Source organism: Gambusia affinis, linkage group LG10, assembly GCF_019740435.1.
Source record: "Gambusia affinis linkage group LG10, SWU_Gaff_1.0, whole genome shotgun sequence".
Taxonomy (NCBI): Eukaryota; Metazoa; Chordata; class Actinopteri; order Cyprinodontiformes; family Poeciliidae; genus Gambusia; species Gambusia affinis.
The window spans coordinates 25,720,581-25,737,666 of NC_057877.1; the positions used below are offsets into that span (position 1 = coordinate 25,720,581).

At 36.0% G+C, this 17,086-nt stretch overlaps 1 protein-coding gene across 5 annotated transcripts in view; it reads right to left on the reverse strand.

Moving 5' to 3' along the window:
- lrp8 (low density lipoprotein receptor-related protein 8, apolipoprotein e receptor) overlaps positions 1-17,086 on the reverse strand; it is a 155,854-nt gene that overhangs the window by 15,603 nt on the left and 123,165 nt on the right. For 4 of the 5 annotated variants that reach the window (XM_044129167.1, XM_044129165.1, XM_044129166.1 and 1 more), the window contains exons 11-16: positions 16,591-16,815; positions 14,843-14,961; positions 13,677-13,816; positions 9,104-9,245; positions 6,773-6,925; positions 2,914-3,285 (exon numbers count right to left, since the gene is read on the reverse strand). In XM_044129167.1, the coding sequence (XP_043985102.1) occupies positions 2,914-3,285; positions 6,773-6,925; positions 9,104-9,245; positions 13,677-13,816; positions 14,843-14,961; positions 16,591-16,815 (1,151 nt within the window). Of the gene's footprint in view, positions 1-2,913; positions 3,286-4,699; positions 6,187-6,772; positions 6,926-9,103; positions 9,246-13,676; positions 13,817-14,842; positions 14,962-16,590; positions 16,816-17,086 lie in introns of those variants that run through there. The other variant, XM_044129168.1, reaches the window with a different exon arrangement.

Consider the following 17,086-nt stretch of genomic DNA (forward strand, 5'->3'; position numbering starts at 1 on the left):
CGCTGTTATAAAAGAGGAAGTCCTGGAGAGCAAAATCAATAGGAGACCATGAGAAATGCTTCACTTTCATGAAAGCTATAATTGCCAGAAGGATTTTTTTATTTCAGAAAGACTATTAAATTCAGAAACATTTCCTAGAAATATGTCCAAGTATGAAAATGTCTTTGTTGTTTTATTCAAAATGTGTTTAAAGACAGACTTCAAAGAATTCTGGGGGAAAACAATCATAACAGACATTCAGACTGTATAAAATAAGCTTTACTATGAGATTTTGTAAGGATAAGACTGAACACAACAAGCAAAATTTCTATTATGATAACAAATCTGGTTAAACAATTGCCTTCTAGACTATAAAAGAAAACGGTAATAATCTAAGAGACTGAAAATGTTGTGGGCTTTAGTAACCTGCTTTTATTATTTGTTAGTTTACCGTCTGTTGCACACCTGATGATGTCTGCCCCAGTGCCACACATGTACAGCAGCTGATGCTGGCAAACTTGACAGTGCTCACCGAGTTGAAAATTATAACTCCTGGCTCATGGATTTGCAGACACATCTTGTTCATGCCCCATTTTTTAAATGTGTGTCTCTTGTGATTAGCATTTGTGGTGCAGCGAGAGAACTGACAGCTTCAGAGACTTGGAGACAAACAGCATCTTGCATCTTGGGGGCTCTGGAATACCAAGGCCCCAAAAGTGATGCAGCTGGCTTACTTTCAAGTTCCTAGAAAATCACTTGCACTCTTACTTTGTTTCCATCCCATCAATTCTTATCTCTGTAACAGTGTCACATTTTTCTAGTCCCACTTACCATAGTATAAATTATCTGTGGTCTCTTTAACGCCCCTTCCATTTCCACATTATGGACATTGATGAACTTCGCAGGGTTCTAAAAGTGGACCAATTTTTAACTTAAATCACAAGTAAAAAGAAACTAAAATGGATGAACTAAAAACAGAGAATTATACTTGAAAGCACACAATATTCAATAAGTTCAGTGTGATATGTGCTTTGCTTTTCTGTAAAAAAAATGCCTTTTTCTATTTGACATTAAGCAACATTATTATTATCATCCTTACTATTTCAAAGAGCAGTCGGGGGATTTTGTGATATCTAGTAGGCAAATTGCAGATCAGAAACAAATGGCAGCAACCTTAACTATCTCTCCACTTCCAAACACATTAAGAAAACACTGTATAGAAAACGCTATGTCAGGCTTACAGTACAACATAAATGCCTTTTTTATTTCAGTCTGTGGATTACTATAAAATTAAGGGAACTCTGTCATATTGTTTCTTGTACTTCAACATACATGAACAAATAGAGAATTTGTTTTTAGGTAGGGTTAAACATGAAAAACTACATTTCATTTTGTAAAATGTCAAGTCCTTTACAAGTATATTGCATGTAATTTCAGTTAAGTGGAAAACCTTCAGCATTTTACAGAATTAACCCTTCTGTATACTGACCAAGACCCCTGCAGTGTCAGGCAACTTAAAGATTAGCAGATGGCTGGCAATGAATCTTCATCAATTCAGACAGAAGCACAGCATGAGATAGTGCAGCACTAAAATAGAACTCTGCAGCATTTCTAAGGAATTAGCATTCCCTTTCTGCACATGTGATATTGTAGCATACATAACTCCATCCATCTAAAGCAGTCTGCCATGAATTTCTTTGGTAATGTCACAAAATTCCAACTGCACAAGCATTTTAACTTGCAGCATTGCCCTACTGTTACAAAATGTATATAAGGGCTACAAAAATGTAGGCAAACTGCTCTAATAATGATGTTACATAATTCCACTTTATTTGCTGTATATATCCAGTCTGGACTGATGAATTGGACCACAAACACATGCAAACATAGCAGGACACTGGACCTCCAGGACCAGAGTTTGACACACATGAGTTAGTTTTCAGTGTCTAATGGTTATCTGAGGAATTAGTTGGTGTTTTAATACAATCAATCAGGTTTAGACAAAAAAATTACTTGGTTTAGTTCTGGGACTTGATTTGGATAAGTATAAATTTTCTAAGAAAACAGATTTACCACTTGTTAACTACCTAACATTTTGAAAGAATTGAAGTTAGGGAATTTTCTTTCATAAATCTGGCATTGCTTTTTCATAACGTTTGCTTAATAGTCAAATCAGTGTTCATTGGAGCTGCAAGTGTTGGTGTAAACTAAAAACTGAAAGGTAAACAAAAAAAAAATAAATAAATGTTCATATTTTCATATAATTAATTGGTGTACCATGAAAAAGTCCAAATAATTTATCTTGGTTATTGACAAAAATACTAGTCTGTCTTTGAAAAATGAAAAATTGTAGCTAGTGACAAGTGCATTTATTTCTTAAGATGGCATCTTCAAATTAAATCGTGTGAATACATTGCAAAAATTAACAACAGTGTTCTAGTCTGTTTTCTTAATCAAGTTAAGGGCTGACTGGTGTCTGTAAGAAAAATGCTGCCAGTTTTTGGGAGTGAAAAACAAAAGCAGAGAGAGAGAAGGGTAGAGATAGGGAAGAATAGATGAAGAGAAGCTGTCAAAGTGAAGAAGAGTGATGAGTAGTGGCTGTAGAAAATTCTGAAAACTATCGTTTGTTAGCTCTGACACCTCTCTTAGAAACTGGTGACCAGGGACTAAAAATAAGAAGGCTGACAAATTTACTGGGGAGGGATTTGCTGTGAATAAGTGAGAGAAGGAGGACAAGAAGAGGTCACACAGTGGATAGACAGATGGTCAGAAGGAGAGATGAAGGAGAAGGGGAGCCAGAAAAGAGGAGGCAGCTGATGGAAATATTGGTTTTTAGCTTCCTGCTGCTCTAATGGCAGGAGGTAATGATAGTGTGGCTTCGCACGCACACTGTGCTTTCACTTCAAACGTAACCCTGCACACCATTATACCTACCTCTGTGGGAGAGGTTAGCATTGGTCTCTCTCTGAATGCTGTCTGGTGCTACTGGGCCCAGTAAGGGTGTTTGTGTGGACGTCTGGCTGGTGCTGCCCAAACTGGTAGTTTCTGTGCTTGTGGCGGCTTGTGTCACAGGTGGCTGGGTAATCCTGCTGCTTCTGGAGGTCTGAGGGCCCTTTGGTGTCATGTGGTGCCTGGTTGTGGTCCTCGGTGGGGTGGCAGCAGAAGTGGTAGTGCTTGTTATGGTGAGAGTCCTGGTGGTAGTGCTGGTGGCGGGGCTGATAGTTGTAGTTGTTGTGGCTGTTGTTGTAGTTGCTGTCGTGGTACTTATGGTGGTTGGGGCAACTGTGGTGGTTGTCCTAATTCGCACTGGACATAAAAAGAAGAAAGAAAAAAAAACAGCCAATGTTGATACATCTGTTTTACTTTAGACAAGAGAAAACTAGGAGCAAGATCTCAACTCCCAAAACTTTAGGTGTAGCATTTTTTTATAACTTTTATCGAAATAACAGGGAGCATTTGAAAAGATACAACGGTGATCAGTATGCACACTTTTCTGCTAATTCTGTTTGACATGTTCACATTTTAAATCCAGTAAGTTGCACCGTAACAATGAAACTTTGGTGCAGGTTTCTTTTACTTATGTAGAAAACACCATAATTTAGCTTTAGTAATATTCATTAGTTTGTTCAAAGCACACAATTAAAAGGGTGCAAACAGTTGAAAGAGTACTAAACAGTGAAACTAACAATGAAAAAATAAGTATAAATAGAGGTAATTTCATGTTACAGGATGTTGCTTAATCAGAAAAAATGTGTCACCAACACAGTAGGTTATGTATAAGGTGACTTATGGTGACAGTTGAGCACAGTTGAAACCAGATATTTGCTTTGACTGTATAAAAATGGGACAACTTTTTCCCCTCTGTAAAATTAAATCAGTGCCATTTTCTGTTTTAGGTTAGTTAGGATACACACAAATATTTCATCTTGCTAAATGCCAAAAATATTTAGTTGTTTTTTCTTCTTGAGATTAAAAAATATTTTCAGAATATTTGGTAGAATTGTCTTTTCAACTGCATGACTTTGGTCAAATATTTTGGATACAACATTTTCACAACAATTTGCTGGGATTTCTGCTCATTCTTCCATATGGAGACAGTGGAACAGAAACAGACATGTTATCAAACTTTATAAATGATTATCAGTGTCCATTGATGTTCTCTACTCAGCACATTGTCCATTTAAAAGACCCATTTGTGCTCAAACTTTAATTTCCTGGCTGATGTATTTAAATGCAGCTTCATCATTTCATCATTTGTTTTGAAAATTACACTGATTGCTCCGATAGCAAAACATCCCTAGAACATGTTACTGCCACGCCTGTGCTTCACTGTTCACCTGATGTTCACATGCTCACAAATATCTAATAAAGGTCTATATGGTCAAATGCATGCCATAAATAATGTAACTTTTTTTCCCTGAGTGCATTTATAGATTGCAAACAGTGTTTTTATATTATTTTTTCATTGTTTTTCTCTGAGTGACTTTAAAGCCCATGTTAGTACATGACTTGCTTTGTTGTGGATAATGACACTTTTACAAACTTCAGCCATTATCTGCACAAGGTATTTTGATTTCATTCTGAGGGTGATAAACACATTTTGCTCCCAATTTTAGCCAAGGATGAACCAGCTACGTGGAAGCCCTCATCTATCTTTCTGATATTATGCTTGTTCTTTCTGGTATTCTATTATGTCACAAAAAGAAGCAGCATGTTTGAGGAGTTGCCATAAGAAACACCTATACGTATGCTCCAATTTAATTAAAAATGTTTAGAAGCTTACAAAGCCATTATATCATAATTTAGGGTTTCCAAACTTGTTTAAGGACATGATAATCTTGGTTTTTCTACAATTTAAAGATTGGCCAAACTATATATATGATTTTCCTGGTGCTGATTAAGTAAACAACTGTTACCAGGGTAAATCTGAATTCATCAGACCATATTAGCTTTTTTCTTTGCTCCAAAGTCCAATCTTTGTTCTCCCTTAAAAATGCAAGGATTTTTCTCAGGTTAGCCTTACTGATAATAAATGGTTTTCTTAAGGCTACAGAGCAGTTCAGTTCCAATCTCTGAAATTCTCTTTGCATTGTGCAAGTGGAAATGCCTTACTTTCACTGTTAAACATAATCTGAATTCCACTGTTGTTTTTTTCCATTAGATTTGGCCAAACGTTTCAATGTTCGATAATCAGGATGTTTTTCTGACCAAATCTCTTTCTCAAAGACGATAGTAGTTTCTGTAATTTCCTGAGATGTTTTCTCTGCTTGATGTCTATCAGTGTTTTGAGCCTTCTTAAACAGCTTGAAAAATTGTTTTAAATCATTTGTTCTTTTTTCTTTTTAACTGTGTCCACTGCTACTTCTTTTTCTTTTTAACAGTGTCCACTGCTACATATTTTTTTATATTTAGAATCTTTTTCACATATCTGAGTTTCATGGAAAAAAATAGAAACTTAAGTTACAGAGAAAGTGTGTATTCTAATTGCTTTCAATAGTGCTTCCCAACCCTGGTGTTTGAGGCAAGCCGTGCTGCATGTTACAGATGTTTTCCTGCTTAGAAAAACCTGATTCAGATAATTCTAGTTCAGCAAAAGCCTGTTAGTCAGCCATCAATTGAAATCAAATGTGCTAAATCAGCAAAACACCTAAAACATGCAGGGTAGAGATCGTTAAGGACCAGGAATAGAAAACAGGCCGAGACCAATTAATTTTAAAGATCTTAGCACCAAGGATATTATGCTTTAAACTTATTATTTTACTTGAACGATAACTTTTGTAACTAGTTAATATTCACATCACATAACCAGCAATTTACAAATTAAAGTATATTAAATAAACATGAGACAAAATTTGCATTGTTTTTGTAGTCACAATGGTTTTATCTGATGACATTTCTCACATGTTGTCAGAGCCAAGACATTACGTTTATGTTTTTGGATATAGTTATTGTTTTAGAAGTAGGACACACACAGAAACAAGCAAGAGTGAAGTGCTGCAAATGTAATTTTATTGTATAATAAGTGAGAGCCCAGCAGCAATACTTGAATTTGACAAAAAGAAATCTGTAGAGCCCTGTGAGTGTGCGCTCAGTGCTCGTCTTCCCCCTCCCAGAGCAACTGTGAGTGATGGCCCACATACATCATAATCATCTCTTTCTCCCTTTTCCCTGAGTCAGCTCCCTCTGCCTCACCTGCTAAAATGTGATCTGTGAAAACAGAGCGGATCCATTAAGGATAACAACCCTACAAATGTTGCGGCTCTATCGAGTCAGTGGACGAAGTGAGCTGTGAAATAGGGTCAGTGAAATAATGGAGGTGTGTTGGGGACGCAGGAAGAATCCCTGACCCATTTACCGACATAGTCTGCTATTCTTTGGAGGAGTCCAATTTTTAAGTTCATCACAGTCAACACAATTACTTGCATGCATTTCATTGCTTAGAGCCAACATTAAAGCATAGTGGGTCTCATTAGGACTTTGTTACTTGATAACCGGCTGCTGTTTCCTTCAATCTTAAACAGCTTTGCAAGTACTTCCTGTTATCATTGCAATAATAATGATAACTCTTAAACACAAAGCCAGAAGATGAGCATTTGCTTATAGAAAACCTAACTCTAAAGCGAGCATGGTGGGGAAGGGGAAACTCCATTACCAGCTTAATATTGGAGCAGACACTCCATCATGACGTGACTGTAATTACAGTAGTGCAGATCTCCAGTGACATTATCTTGCACAGTTCCTTCCATTAAGAGGGCCCCTGGATAGTGTGATTTATCAGTTCGAGGTGACATACCTACAGCGCAGCGCCTCATGTCTGGTCCGAGCTCCATACCATCAGGACAGGCGCAGGTGTACTTTGGAGAATGATCTGTGATCTGAGGAGCCTTTAGACAGAGATACTCACAGCCACCATTTGGTAGACTGCCCATGTTGCAGGTATCAGGGGCTGAGGAGACAAGAGAGCAAAAAAAAAAAAAAAATGAATCAAAAGCTATGATAAATAAATTAAGACATTTAAAATGATTTTATTTTGTGTCACTTGGTGGGAAGTCTGAAATCAGTTTTATCCCAAGAGTTTTGAAATATGTAAACATGTAAACAACAGCCTTGAAAGTCTAAAGTTAGCTTTTTTTTAATCTATTTTTTGCAAAATAACTCAATCTTAGCTTTGATGAAGATCATCTGTATATTGTTATCATATATTGTTATATGCCAGTCTTACCACAGTTTCTCAATTCAATTTTGGTGATGACTTCGAAGGCTTAGAAAGGCCTTCAAACACTGAAGTTTGTGGGAGTAATGTAAAATGGAAAAAAGTTCAAATATTCATGTTACTTTGGCAGAGCACTATGAAAGTGTTCATGTATATAGACAGGTGCAAAGACTGTCTTTTTAAGTATTCTACACATAGATAAAATATTTAAATGAAGTCTCTTAGCCCTAAATGCAGACTCATGGATTTTTTTTTTTGATCTGCTTGCCGTTGTGGTGAAGCGCCTGAAGTAGGTCAGGTCGCGGTTGTTTCGACCTTCTGATGTATTTTCATGCTTAATACATTAGGACTTCTTAAGAATAACTAGGATGTGTCACTCACTAAAAAAGCTGGACCACATTTATGCTTAATTTACAGAATCTTTCTGAAAGAAGTTGATACCACATGTGTAAAACACTTTTATTAGAAAAAATTTCCCCAAAATAAGAATTGATTACCGGTAATTGTTTTTTTTTTTTTGTTTTTTTTTTTTTGACAAAATCAATCATGCAACATTTATTGACCCTCATAATACACATTAAATAAATCAAATCAATTTTAGTGCACACTTGGCTTTTTAGATCAGTGTCAACAAACTTTTAAGTAACACTCCTGTTTCCCTTGGGTTAGGGTTCTCTTAAAGATGGGGAAGACTAGAGAGCATGCTATTAATGTGTAGTCAATCTGTTGATCTGTAGAAGTCAGAAGGACATTAAAAATATCTAATCTTGTCCATATCCACGGGAAGAGTAAAATGTTAATGTTGGAAATAAGTGAAAGTCTCACAAACAAGCCTTTTATCTTGCCTGTGCACACAGTGGGGTGCATGAATAAAGATGTAAAACAAAACAGTACAAGGCTTCCATGTCAGACTGGTCTTCTGTTATTAAATCTAAAATGCTTTAAAACTTTTATAGATGACCACCAGTGATGTCATTACTATGAAGAATGCTGCATGTTTCTATACTGCCTTCCATCTTATTAAAAACTGATTTTCCAACTTAACAGTAAATCTAAACCACATTGAAATGGGTTGAGATTGACAGAAGAAGAAAAAAAAACTGTTATGAAAAGGTCTGTTTCAACCAAGTTATGTGAATCTGAAGATTCTGAAGCATCTTCAGATTGAAGATCTGTCTAGTAAATAAAATTCACTCGAATAAAATGTTCCAGCTGCATTTCAGTAATTTACAGAGACCTTGAAGAGAAACGCCATTTATGATTGAGAATGGTATTTGAAATAGCAGGACTCCAGCAGTGGTTATTGACTGCTTAGAGTTACAGTTATATCAGAAATGAGATGTTGCTTCAGTCAAGTAACATTTTAAAGAAAGGATAACTGATCGGGTCTTCCAGTGCAGCCAGAGTTCATTTAATATCTCTTCATCCAACCTCAGTTTTGTTTTATATGTTGTTTCTATTGGCATTTGGAAAGCTAGCATGTTCAATTCTGGGACGTCTTTTGATTTATTAATGAAAGAATGCAATTTGTTCCCAATTGGCACACACACACTCCGCTTTGAGGGCTTAATGAGGAGACAAAACAGATCATAAAAACAGACTCACTAACAAACTGTTGGCAAACCGGCAGTGTTCACACACATGCACACAAAAATACTTTGGTAATATGAAATGTTAACAAATCATTTGACATTCTAAGCCTTTTGTTCCTTCTTTAAAAGAATTAATCGTCTAATCTATAATACAGGTTATTTAAAATTCAAATTGTAACAGTATTTTGTCATTTAACCAAAATACTAAGTTATCATTAGTTTCACTTTTTCAATTGGTCGTGCCATATGAACTCTTTCTTTTACATGTTCATATCAAATTTAGAGTATACTGTACTTGGATTGTTTCTTTTTGGTTTACCTTTGGGCTGCCTCTGTTCATGAAACACCACAAGGTCCAGCGGGTTGTTAAGATCTTCTGCTACTTTAGCCACATCGTGACCCGTCAGCCGGTTTGCGCTGTAAATGGCTTCATCCTCCAAGTCCGTCCAGTAGACACGATCCTGTGTTAAAAGAGATGGCTCTGTTGTAAAACACAAAACGCTGTACTAATACTGAAAACCATACTAGCTACATAGTAGTGCAGTTAAAATATCATTAAAATGTTTATTTTCTTTAGTCATTCAAGCAAAAATGTGGAGCTCCAATTTTAAATAGACATTAGTCAGAAAGTAATACATTTTATTTTTTTTAATTACTGTTCATTTTGATGATTATGTCATTTATGTAATAAAAATTGAGTTTCTTGAAACATTTTAATATAATACAAGATAAAGAAGAAGTATTAACCCAAACAACTCATTTATAAGGCTCAACTGCACATAAACAAATCATTTTTTTTCATCTTATGTAAAAATAATATTGTTTGAAAGTGTGAAATAGTTATCTTGGTTTATATAGGTCAGAGTAGAATATTAGATCTCTGCTTATCAGTTATTAAATTGTTACGTTTTTACTGTATTCATTTGTGATCCTCCCTTCTATAATTTGAAAATACTTTCATGTACAGACACGTTGATCAGTCTCTAGAAACTCTTGATTCTTTTCCAATTAAGAATTGTATGCATCGTTGCGTTGGTCTGTCAGATAAACTTCCAACAAAACACACTGAAAATTGTGATCAGTTACATAAAAAAATTATTACAGCTCTTGAATGTTTTTGCAAAGATCTGTCTTTCTATGCTCAATGAATTAAAGCAAGCAATGTTTAATCGAGACATATTTTAGTGAAAGTCCAATGTGGACATAGAGGAAGGATAAACTTGCAGACAGATTATTTCTTTGTTTTTGTAGGAACAGATCAAGTTTTAAAGGTAAAAGTGAGACAAAGATAAAACACGCTATACAAATAAGTTATCGATTTCTTTTATGGTGGCTGAAGAGAGGAGCAGCAGGGATTCATCAAAGATTTGTGAGGTGTGTCAAAGTATATCCTGGTTTGTGTTTCAAGCACAGCAGTTTTCTTTTCTTTCTGTTTGTGCTGGATTACCAGCGGGCTTAACCTTTCTCTAGAATTCCCTTTTCCATCTTTCCGCAAACTCTGCATGGCTCAATCTTCTGCACTTAGATTGAGGTAACCTTTACTCTTATGACAGTAATGCTGAAACAATGAAAGATAAATATCAGCAGTGGTGATATAACCATTCTCAGATATTTTATTCCATATCTCCTTTTATCGCTTTCTCTCTGTAGATGCCTTTCACAAACTGCCAGTCTCAACCTTTCTTTCTTTTTATCAGATTGTCTGGCATCAGTGTTTTCAAATGTCATTTTTCTGACCTTGAGAACTTCAAGTAGCAGTGTAAACCTCAGGAGGGTGATTCTTTATTGTATGATCAAGGTGAATCTTTCATTTGCTGAACTTATAGCCTGGTGTGCACAGGCAAATGTTGCATCACATCAGTCAAAGCCCCGGTGGTACAAAAACACATCTTAGTGGACATGAATTATAAAAGAGCAAGGTGGAAAACAGACTTTGATGATTTTTCAGTCTCAGAAAAAAACAATTTGACACAAAAAGAAAGACGAGGTGCACTAATAGTCAATTAAGACTTACCCTTGTTGCAATACAATACGTGTTTTAACTGTAAATATCAATTATAATAATGTTATCAGTAATATTTATTTAGTCTTATACTGATAGAAAAACAGAAAATTCACTACATGCAGAAAGATTGTTAGGAGCCTTTTGAACAGAGTATTGTACCTTTTATTCTGCAGGTCTATAATCAGTGGTATAAACATTAACATATTACTTAGTTGGGCTCTGTGGTCCTTTAAAACTTGTATTTTACTGTTTTAAATAGCTTTTCCCAAAAGGCAAATATGTCTGTCTTCAAGCAATAGAAAAGTGAAAAAGACTTATTTACCCAGCATTGCACAGGAATAAGGTGGTGTCATGGAAAACTCTGCTTTACTGTTAGTTTCTTGCAACCAGCAACAATTCTAGCAACTCATTAAATGGAAGTTAAAGCTAAGGATTGCAGTACACATTAGCTGGCCGCTGTTAAGTGTGCACTGATAAAGCCTGTTTAAAATCTTAATTTTCTTCCTATCTAAAGCTGTGGTCACATGCTCTGTCTTCCCTAACATATCTATTTTCAGTATTTCTTTTTTTCAATAACCCATTGCATTCTTTCCTTCTTCTATACCCACTAGAATAACAGAAATGGGGGGAAAATAATGTAATAACACTGGAGGAAGAAGAATAGACAACATTACTCACGGTAAGCCTTTACAATCTGTGTTTCCTCAGGACTCGGTGTGAGGGCAGGGGGTGGACACTGACTGAGACGTTGTGTGTGTGTGTTGGTGTGTCTTTCTCCGTGCTTTGGGATGGTGTACCAAGACTTTCTTAGAAAAGCTTTGTTTTTCCTTTTTAATGTTTGTTCATAAGCCAGCATTATAAAGGTTTAGGATTACCTGTATGACTCAAAACTAACATTCATGCTCACATCTAAAAAAGCAGATACTGCATTAATGCTTTATATGGACTGAAATGCTTTGGTTAATTTGTCATAATTATAAAAAGGTTAAACTTGTTTGCAACTAATGCTATATAATAATTCACTTGTGATTAGCAAAATAACCCCAACAAAAGCAGTATTTTTCATAATACGTTTTAGGAAATATTTTAATGTTTGCAGATTTTATTCACCTGCTTTTAAATGCCACTGTTCATTTTATTAAACAAGCAACTGATTAAATGAGCACAATTCAAAATACCATTTGAATGTCAATGAAGATTTTTGACCCCAATGTCATGAATTTAGCAAGTCAAATTCCACATGAACATTTATTTTTGGCTAAAGTTAGATCATTGTGACAGACCTAACATTTGTATTTTTTTCTTGTTATGAGTTCAGAATTTCAAATTAATTCTAAGATCATTTTTAAACAGTTGAGGTAAGATTACAGAAGTTAAAAACAGACAATTAAGAGTTCACAATAGCAAATTGTGAAATGTGAATTGTGAAACATAAGCTAATTTCTGAGAAAAAAAGCAACATGATTTTTGTCACTGCACTGCTCAGAGCCAATACACTCCAATATGGTGGATGTCCAACAGTCTGCTGATAGTCTTCCTTGTCTCCCAACTTTATGAACACTCTAAATATCTTATTTATGCAGGAATTGACAAAACAAATCTATTTAATTTATTGGTTCACAGCTTGTTCCGGACCACTTTTAAAGAAACAAATGTCCCAAAGTAAAGTTATTAGGAGCAGAACAACCTTCTCTATGGCCAAAGGATTTTTAATTTGTTCTGTATCATAACCCATACAGAACACAGAGCAGAACAACTGAGGGCTATTAATCTCAGACGGTGAACTTTCACTGCAATCTGAAACATAAGTTCTCCTCACACACACGTACACACACATCCTCTCTGCCAGACATGATGGATGTCCTCCCTTTCCTCAGCTTCTACTCATCACAGCATGGGCAGCACAGAGAAGAATGGAGAAAACACTTCTGACTTACAACATTTTGTCTCTTTCTTTCTTTACTTTCATCTTCACACTTCTGTCTTTGGGCTTTTCTGCCTCTCACCCATCTACTCTGAATGAAATCAGTCACTCATGTCCACCACAATAGATACACTATTAGCTTCATTTACTGCTGAACATCATTGTGCCTCTGAATTCACCATGGAACAAATTACCAAATTTCTTTTGAGCATATTCCAGTTTCATTCGCATGAAACTTTTAAGTTTCTTGAGTAAATGGAAGTCACCCAACAGTTCATCATATGAACTATTAAGGTCATCAAATGATGCTAGACTTTTTCTACATCTTACATTGTTTCTTATTCATGAAGACATCAGGAAGACACCTTTTCTGATCTAACACCACACATGTGTGATGTTCTCTAAACACTGTGCAGATTTTAACTCCAACTATATGCTTTGGTTGACCTGTTGTATGAAAAAGGAAGAATTTAAGGAAAGGCATCTCCTGCCAGCTGTTGTCCACAGGGGAAGCTCTGTAGTATCTGTAAAGCTGTAGGCTTGATTCTCTCTAGGAATGTTTCTAGAGTGCAAAGAATCACAGACTCTTTAAAAGAACAAGAGATAAATCAGAATCCTTTCCCAAAAAACCTTGACATGGTTTGCCAGTAGTCTATTTTGCCAAATCAAAATAAAATGGTTCAACAAATACAAAAACCTTTTTACACATTAAATACAAAAATATTTATTAATATACAATTTTTCCAAAATATATCTACTCAATTCTCTTTTTTGCTATAAAAAATTAATTTACTGAACGCTTTTGGCATACCAGGGGATTCAATAGATATGGAGGCATTTGTATATAAAGGGAAATTTCTTCAGTACTTAAAAGCAAAGATATATGGCAGAAGAAACCAAACTAATGCATTAATTTAGCACTGACTGGTTTGTGTGCATTCTAAAATTAAATTCTTCTTGTACCTCAAACACGGTGAGGGCGAATGGATGTCCAAGGTGGTGATGGGAGGACAGCAGCACTTTGCGGTTGTCTCCGTTCAGATCCACGCTCGACAGCAGGTGCAGTTTGGAGTCCACCCAGTAGAGACGTCTGTTGGACAAATCTGACAACATGTAGAAAAGAGATAAAATATGGGAACACAACCAAATAGGAGAAAAAGGAATGGGAAGCATGGAGTGAATGGAGAAAGAAAAAGAAAAAGGTCAGTCAGCTGAGAAAGGTGCAGGGTGAGAGGTATATAAATGTAATGGCCCAGTAGCTACACCATCAATCTTCTCTGACATGACGGCCGAGACCCAGCGCTGAGAAAACACAGATGTGACTGTAATATCACAGCTGGGGGAGGACGGGTACGCGACCTTGAATAAATTCATTAGTCCTGCTGGACCTTCTTTAAAAGAACATTTAGAAGTCTTACATCAAGTAATGATCCCAAACACAGCAGAAGGCCACTGTTGCTCTACTGTTGGCATTTATGTTGAGGTTATTTTGACAGCTTGCAGTCTCTATAAATCTGAAATATCCTTTGGATAAAAGCAAGGGTCAAACAGCTGAAGAACTTGTCAGAGAAAGCGAAACACTAAACAGAAATGACACTACTTTTTCTTACTACAAAACCTTAAGAAGAAAAATCTCCTTCATCTGACTCAGTCACTTCCTCTGCTTGCTATAAATGACCAAGGTGAAATATTTCACTTATTTCCCCCAAGAGAGTAACGCAGTCTGGGTCAACTTGCTCATTTGCCTTCTTCTAAAAATAATTTGTTTTCATGAATGTACCAGCAACATCACAATTCCACTGATCGAGGTGAGTGTTTGAGCTTTTATTTCTCCTCAGGCAAGGGCAGAGTGGAGAAATTTGCTCTTGCTGCCTAGGGAGTTGCAAAGGATGATGGCAGGTACTGACAGCCCAGAGTGTCGAGCTTATTAAATCAGAGACCACTCGCTGGCTTGATTGATGAGAGACAGATAGAGACTGAGATATAACTATGGGAGTTATTTGGGTTGGACTATCTCTAGACCTATCTCAACTCTACATGCTTGTTTCCCTGCATGCAGATTGTAGTTTTTATGTTTTCAGGGCTGCTTGCCATTCCTATAAAGGGAATCATTAAACATGTTTTCTTACCCAGAGTGATTCCATTGGGCCATTCAATGTGGTCAGACACCAGAATTTGACGGTCCACTCCATTCATCCCAGCTTTCTCTATTTTGGCCTGATCTCCCCAGTCTGACCAGTACATAAAACTGTGAAAAGATACATTGCTGTGGTAAATTAAAAAAAAGCAATGGAATGAACCAAACAAAGCAAGATTGATCTGAATGTTGAACAGCACAGTGAAATTAAAGAGGGACGTCTCGTATCTTCTTGAGTTCATTATAGTCGCACCTGATGCTCAGTTCTGTCATTTATATAGTAATATAATTAGCAGGAGTCTGAACATTTTTTGGTTGTTATGATATTGTGAGTAAATATCCCACAAACTAGAGCAGGCCTACATTTTCTGTCTATTTATGCTACATATCTGTCTGTCTGTAAATCCATCTATCCATTCACACATGTAACTACCATGCTAAAATTGGTTGACATATTACAAACAGAATCAGAGTTCCTACCTGACTGCATACAAGTGTCTACACTGTTAAAGTAAAATCCAGTTGAAACACTTTTTGAATTTCAACTTTGTTTTTCAAATCTTGGCTTGTTGATATATAAACATTTCTCCAAATCTGTTAGAATCTTGTCTGTACTGTATGCTGCATTTATCAATTAGGGTTAAAATATCCAATGTGGATATATCAGACCAAACACTATTTTTTTGCAAAATCTTAGGAGATTTTAGTCAGTGTTTATCTTTTAGAAGAAAATCAAAGTCCTTCCCAGAAATATAAAGAAAACTTAAAACTCTCAGTCTTAATAATGTCATCACTGTTCTTTATCATCTCAACTATCCCTACTATATAATTTATGCTATGCATTTTTGCACTGATACATTTCCACAATTAAATTATTTTAATCCTATGCAACATGTCAGAGAACTGTATGGAAATTCCTACAACTTGGTGAACTTTAATCGAGATTTCTATTATCTTAAATTTTTCTACCGAATGATTTGTTTAGTTGGATAATTCAGGTCATTATGTAACATTAAACATGGAAAAAGATCTGAAATGATTTATTCTGGTCTAAGTTGCTTTTCCTTCACAGAACCCTGATATTTTAAGACATGTATAGTTGTTTTCTAGATGAAAGCCACATCTTTGTTCTTCTCAGTTCTATCAAAATAAATAGAAGAAAGAGAACAGCGTGTTGATTATTTTTTGATGTTCTTCTGAATCGTGTAGCCATGTGACTTTAGAGTTGTCTAGACTGACCTTTTATGTGCACTTTGTATCAGTTTTGTCCATCCAACATTTATCAAAATTATGCTTTTAATTTTAAAACTGTGCTTACTGAATCCACTGAACTTACTGAAGTTTGGGCTATTTTAATTGAGTGTATCAACATGTAAAATTCTGGCTTCAGTTGTATGTTTTTCCAACCTTGCCAAAATCTGAAAAGCTGTGAAAATGTTTCTTTTGGGAGCTTGAGGTGAAAGTGGTAGAAAAGGAAGATAAAGATTGTCTCTTTCCAGAAAATTATAAAACTGCATAATACACTGTACGGATCAGTTTTTTAAAAAGAACTGCTACGCTATGGAAAAATGTTTCAAGCCAAATTGAAAATGAAAGTTTCTTTTAGTTTCATGATGGAACTGGTGTTCACACAGGAGAGAATGATCAAAACTAAGAACTTTTGGTCTTTTGCTCTTTCCTTCAGTCCATTCCTCTAAACTCCTGTCCAAAACTTGCTGAACTACAAAACTGTCCTCTCACCCTTGGTGAGGATCCACTGCAATGGCCCGTGGCTCACTGAGCTCAGTGGCTATTAGCACTTTCCTCTTCCTGCCATCTCCCGTTGCAACAGAGATGCTCTTATTGCCAGAGTCTGTCCAGTAGATGTTTTTATGGACCCAATCCACAGCCAGGCCCTCCGGTGAGTGGAGTGAATCGACCAACGTCACCTGCTGCGAAGAGTCGCTGGCTTTGTTGATGTATGCACTGTAGGACAGAAGATAACAACTGATTAAACCATGACTAATGTAAACATCAGTGAATAAATAGCCTTGGAAGAGTATTCATGCCCCTTAAACTCAGCCCCCAATACTTTGATATGCCTAAATAAAATCCAATTTGACTTAAAAACAGTGTACCCTGTGTGTAACTTAAAGTCTGCACAATCTGTGAATGCTTCAGAGGTTTGTTTTAAAAGACTAGAGAACCAACAGCATTTATGAACCGCAAGAAACAGTAGAAAGGCCAGTGGATCAGA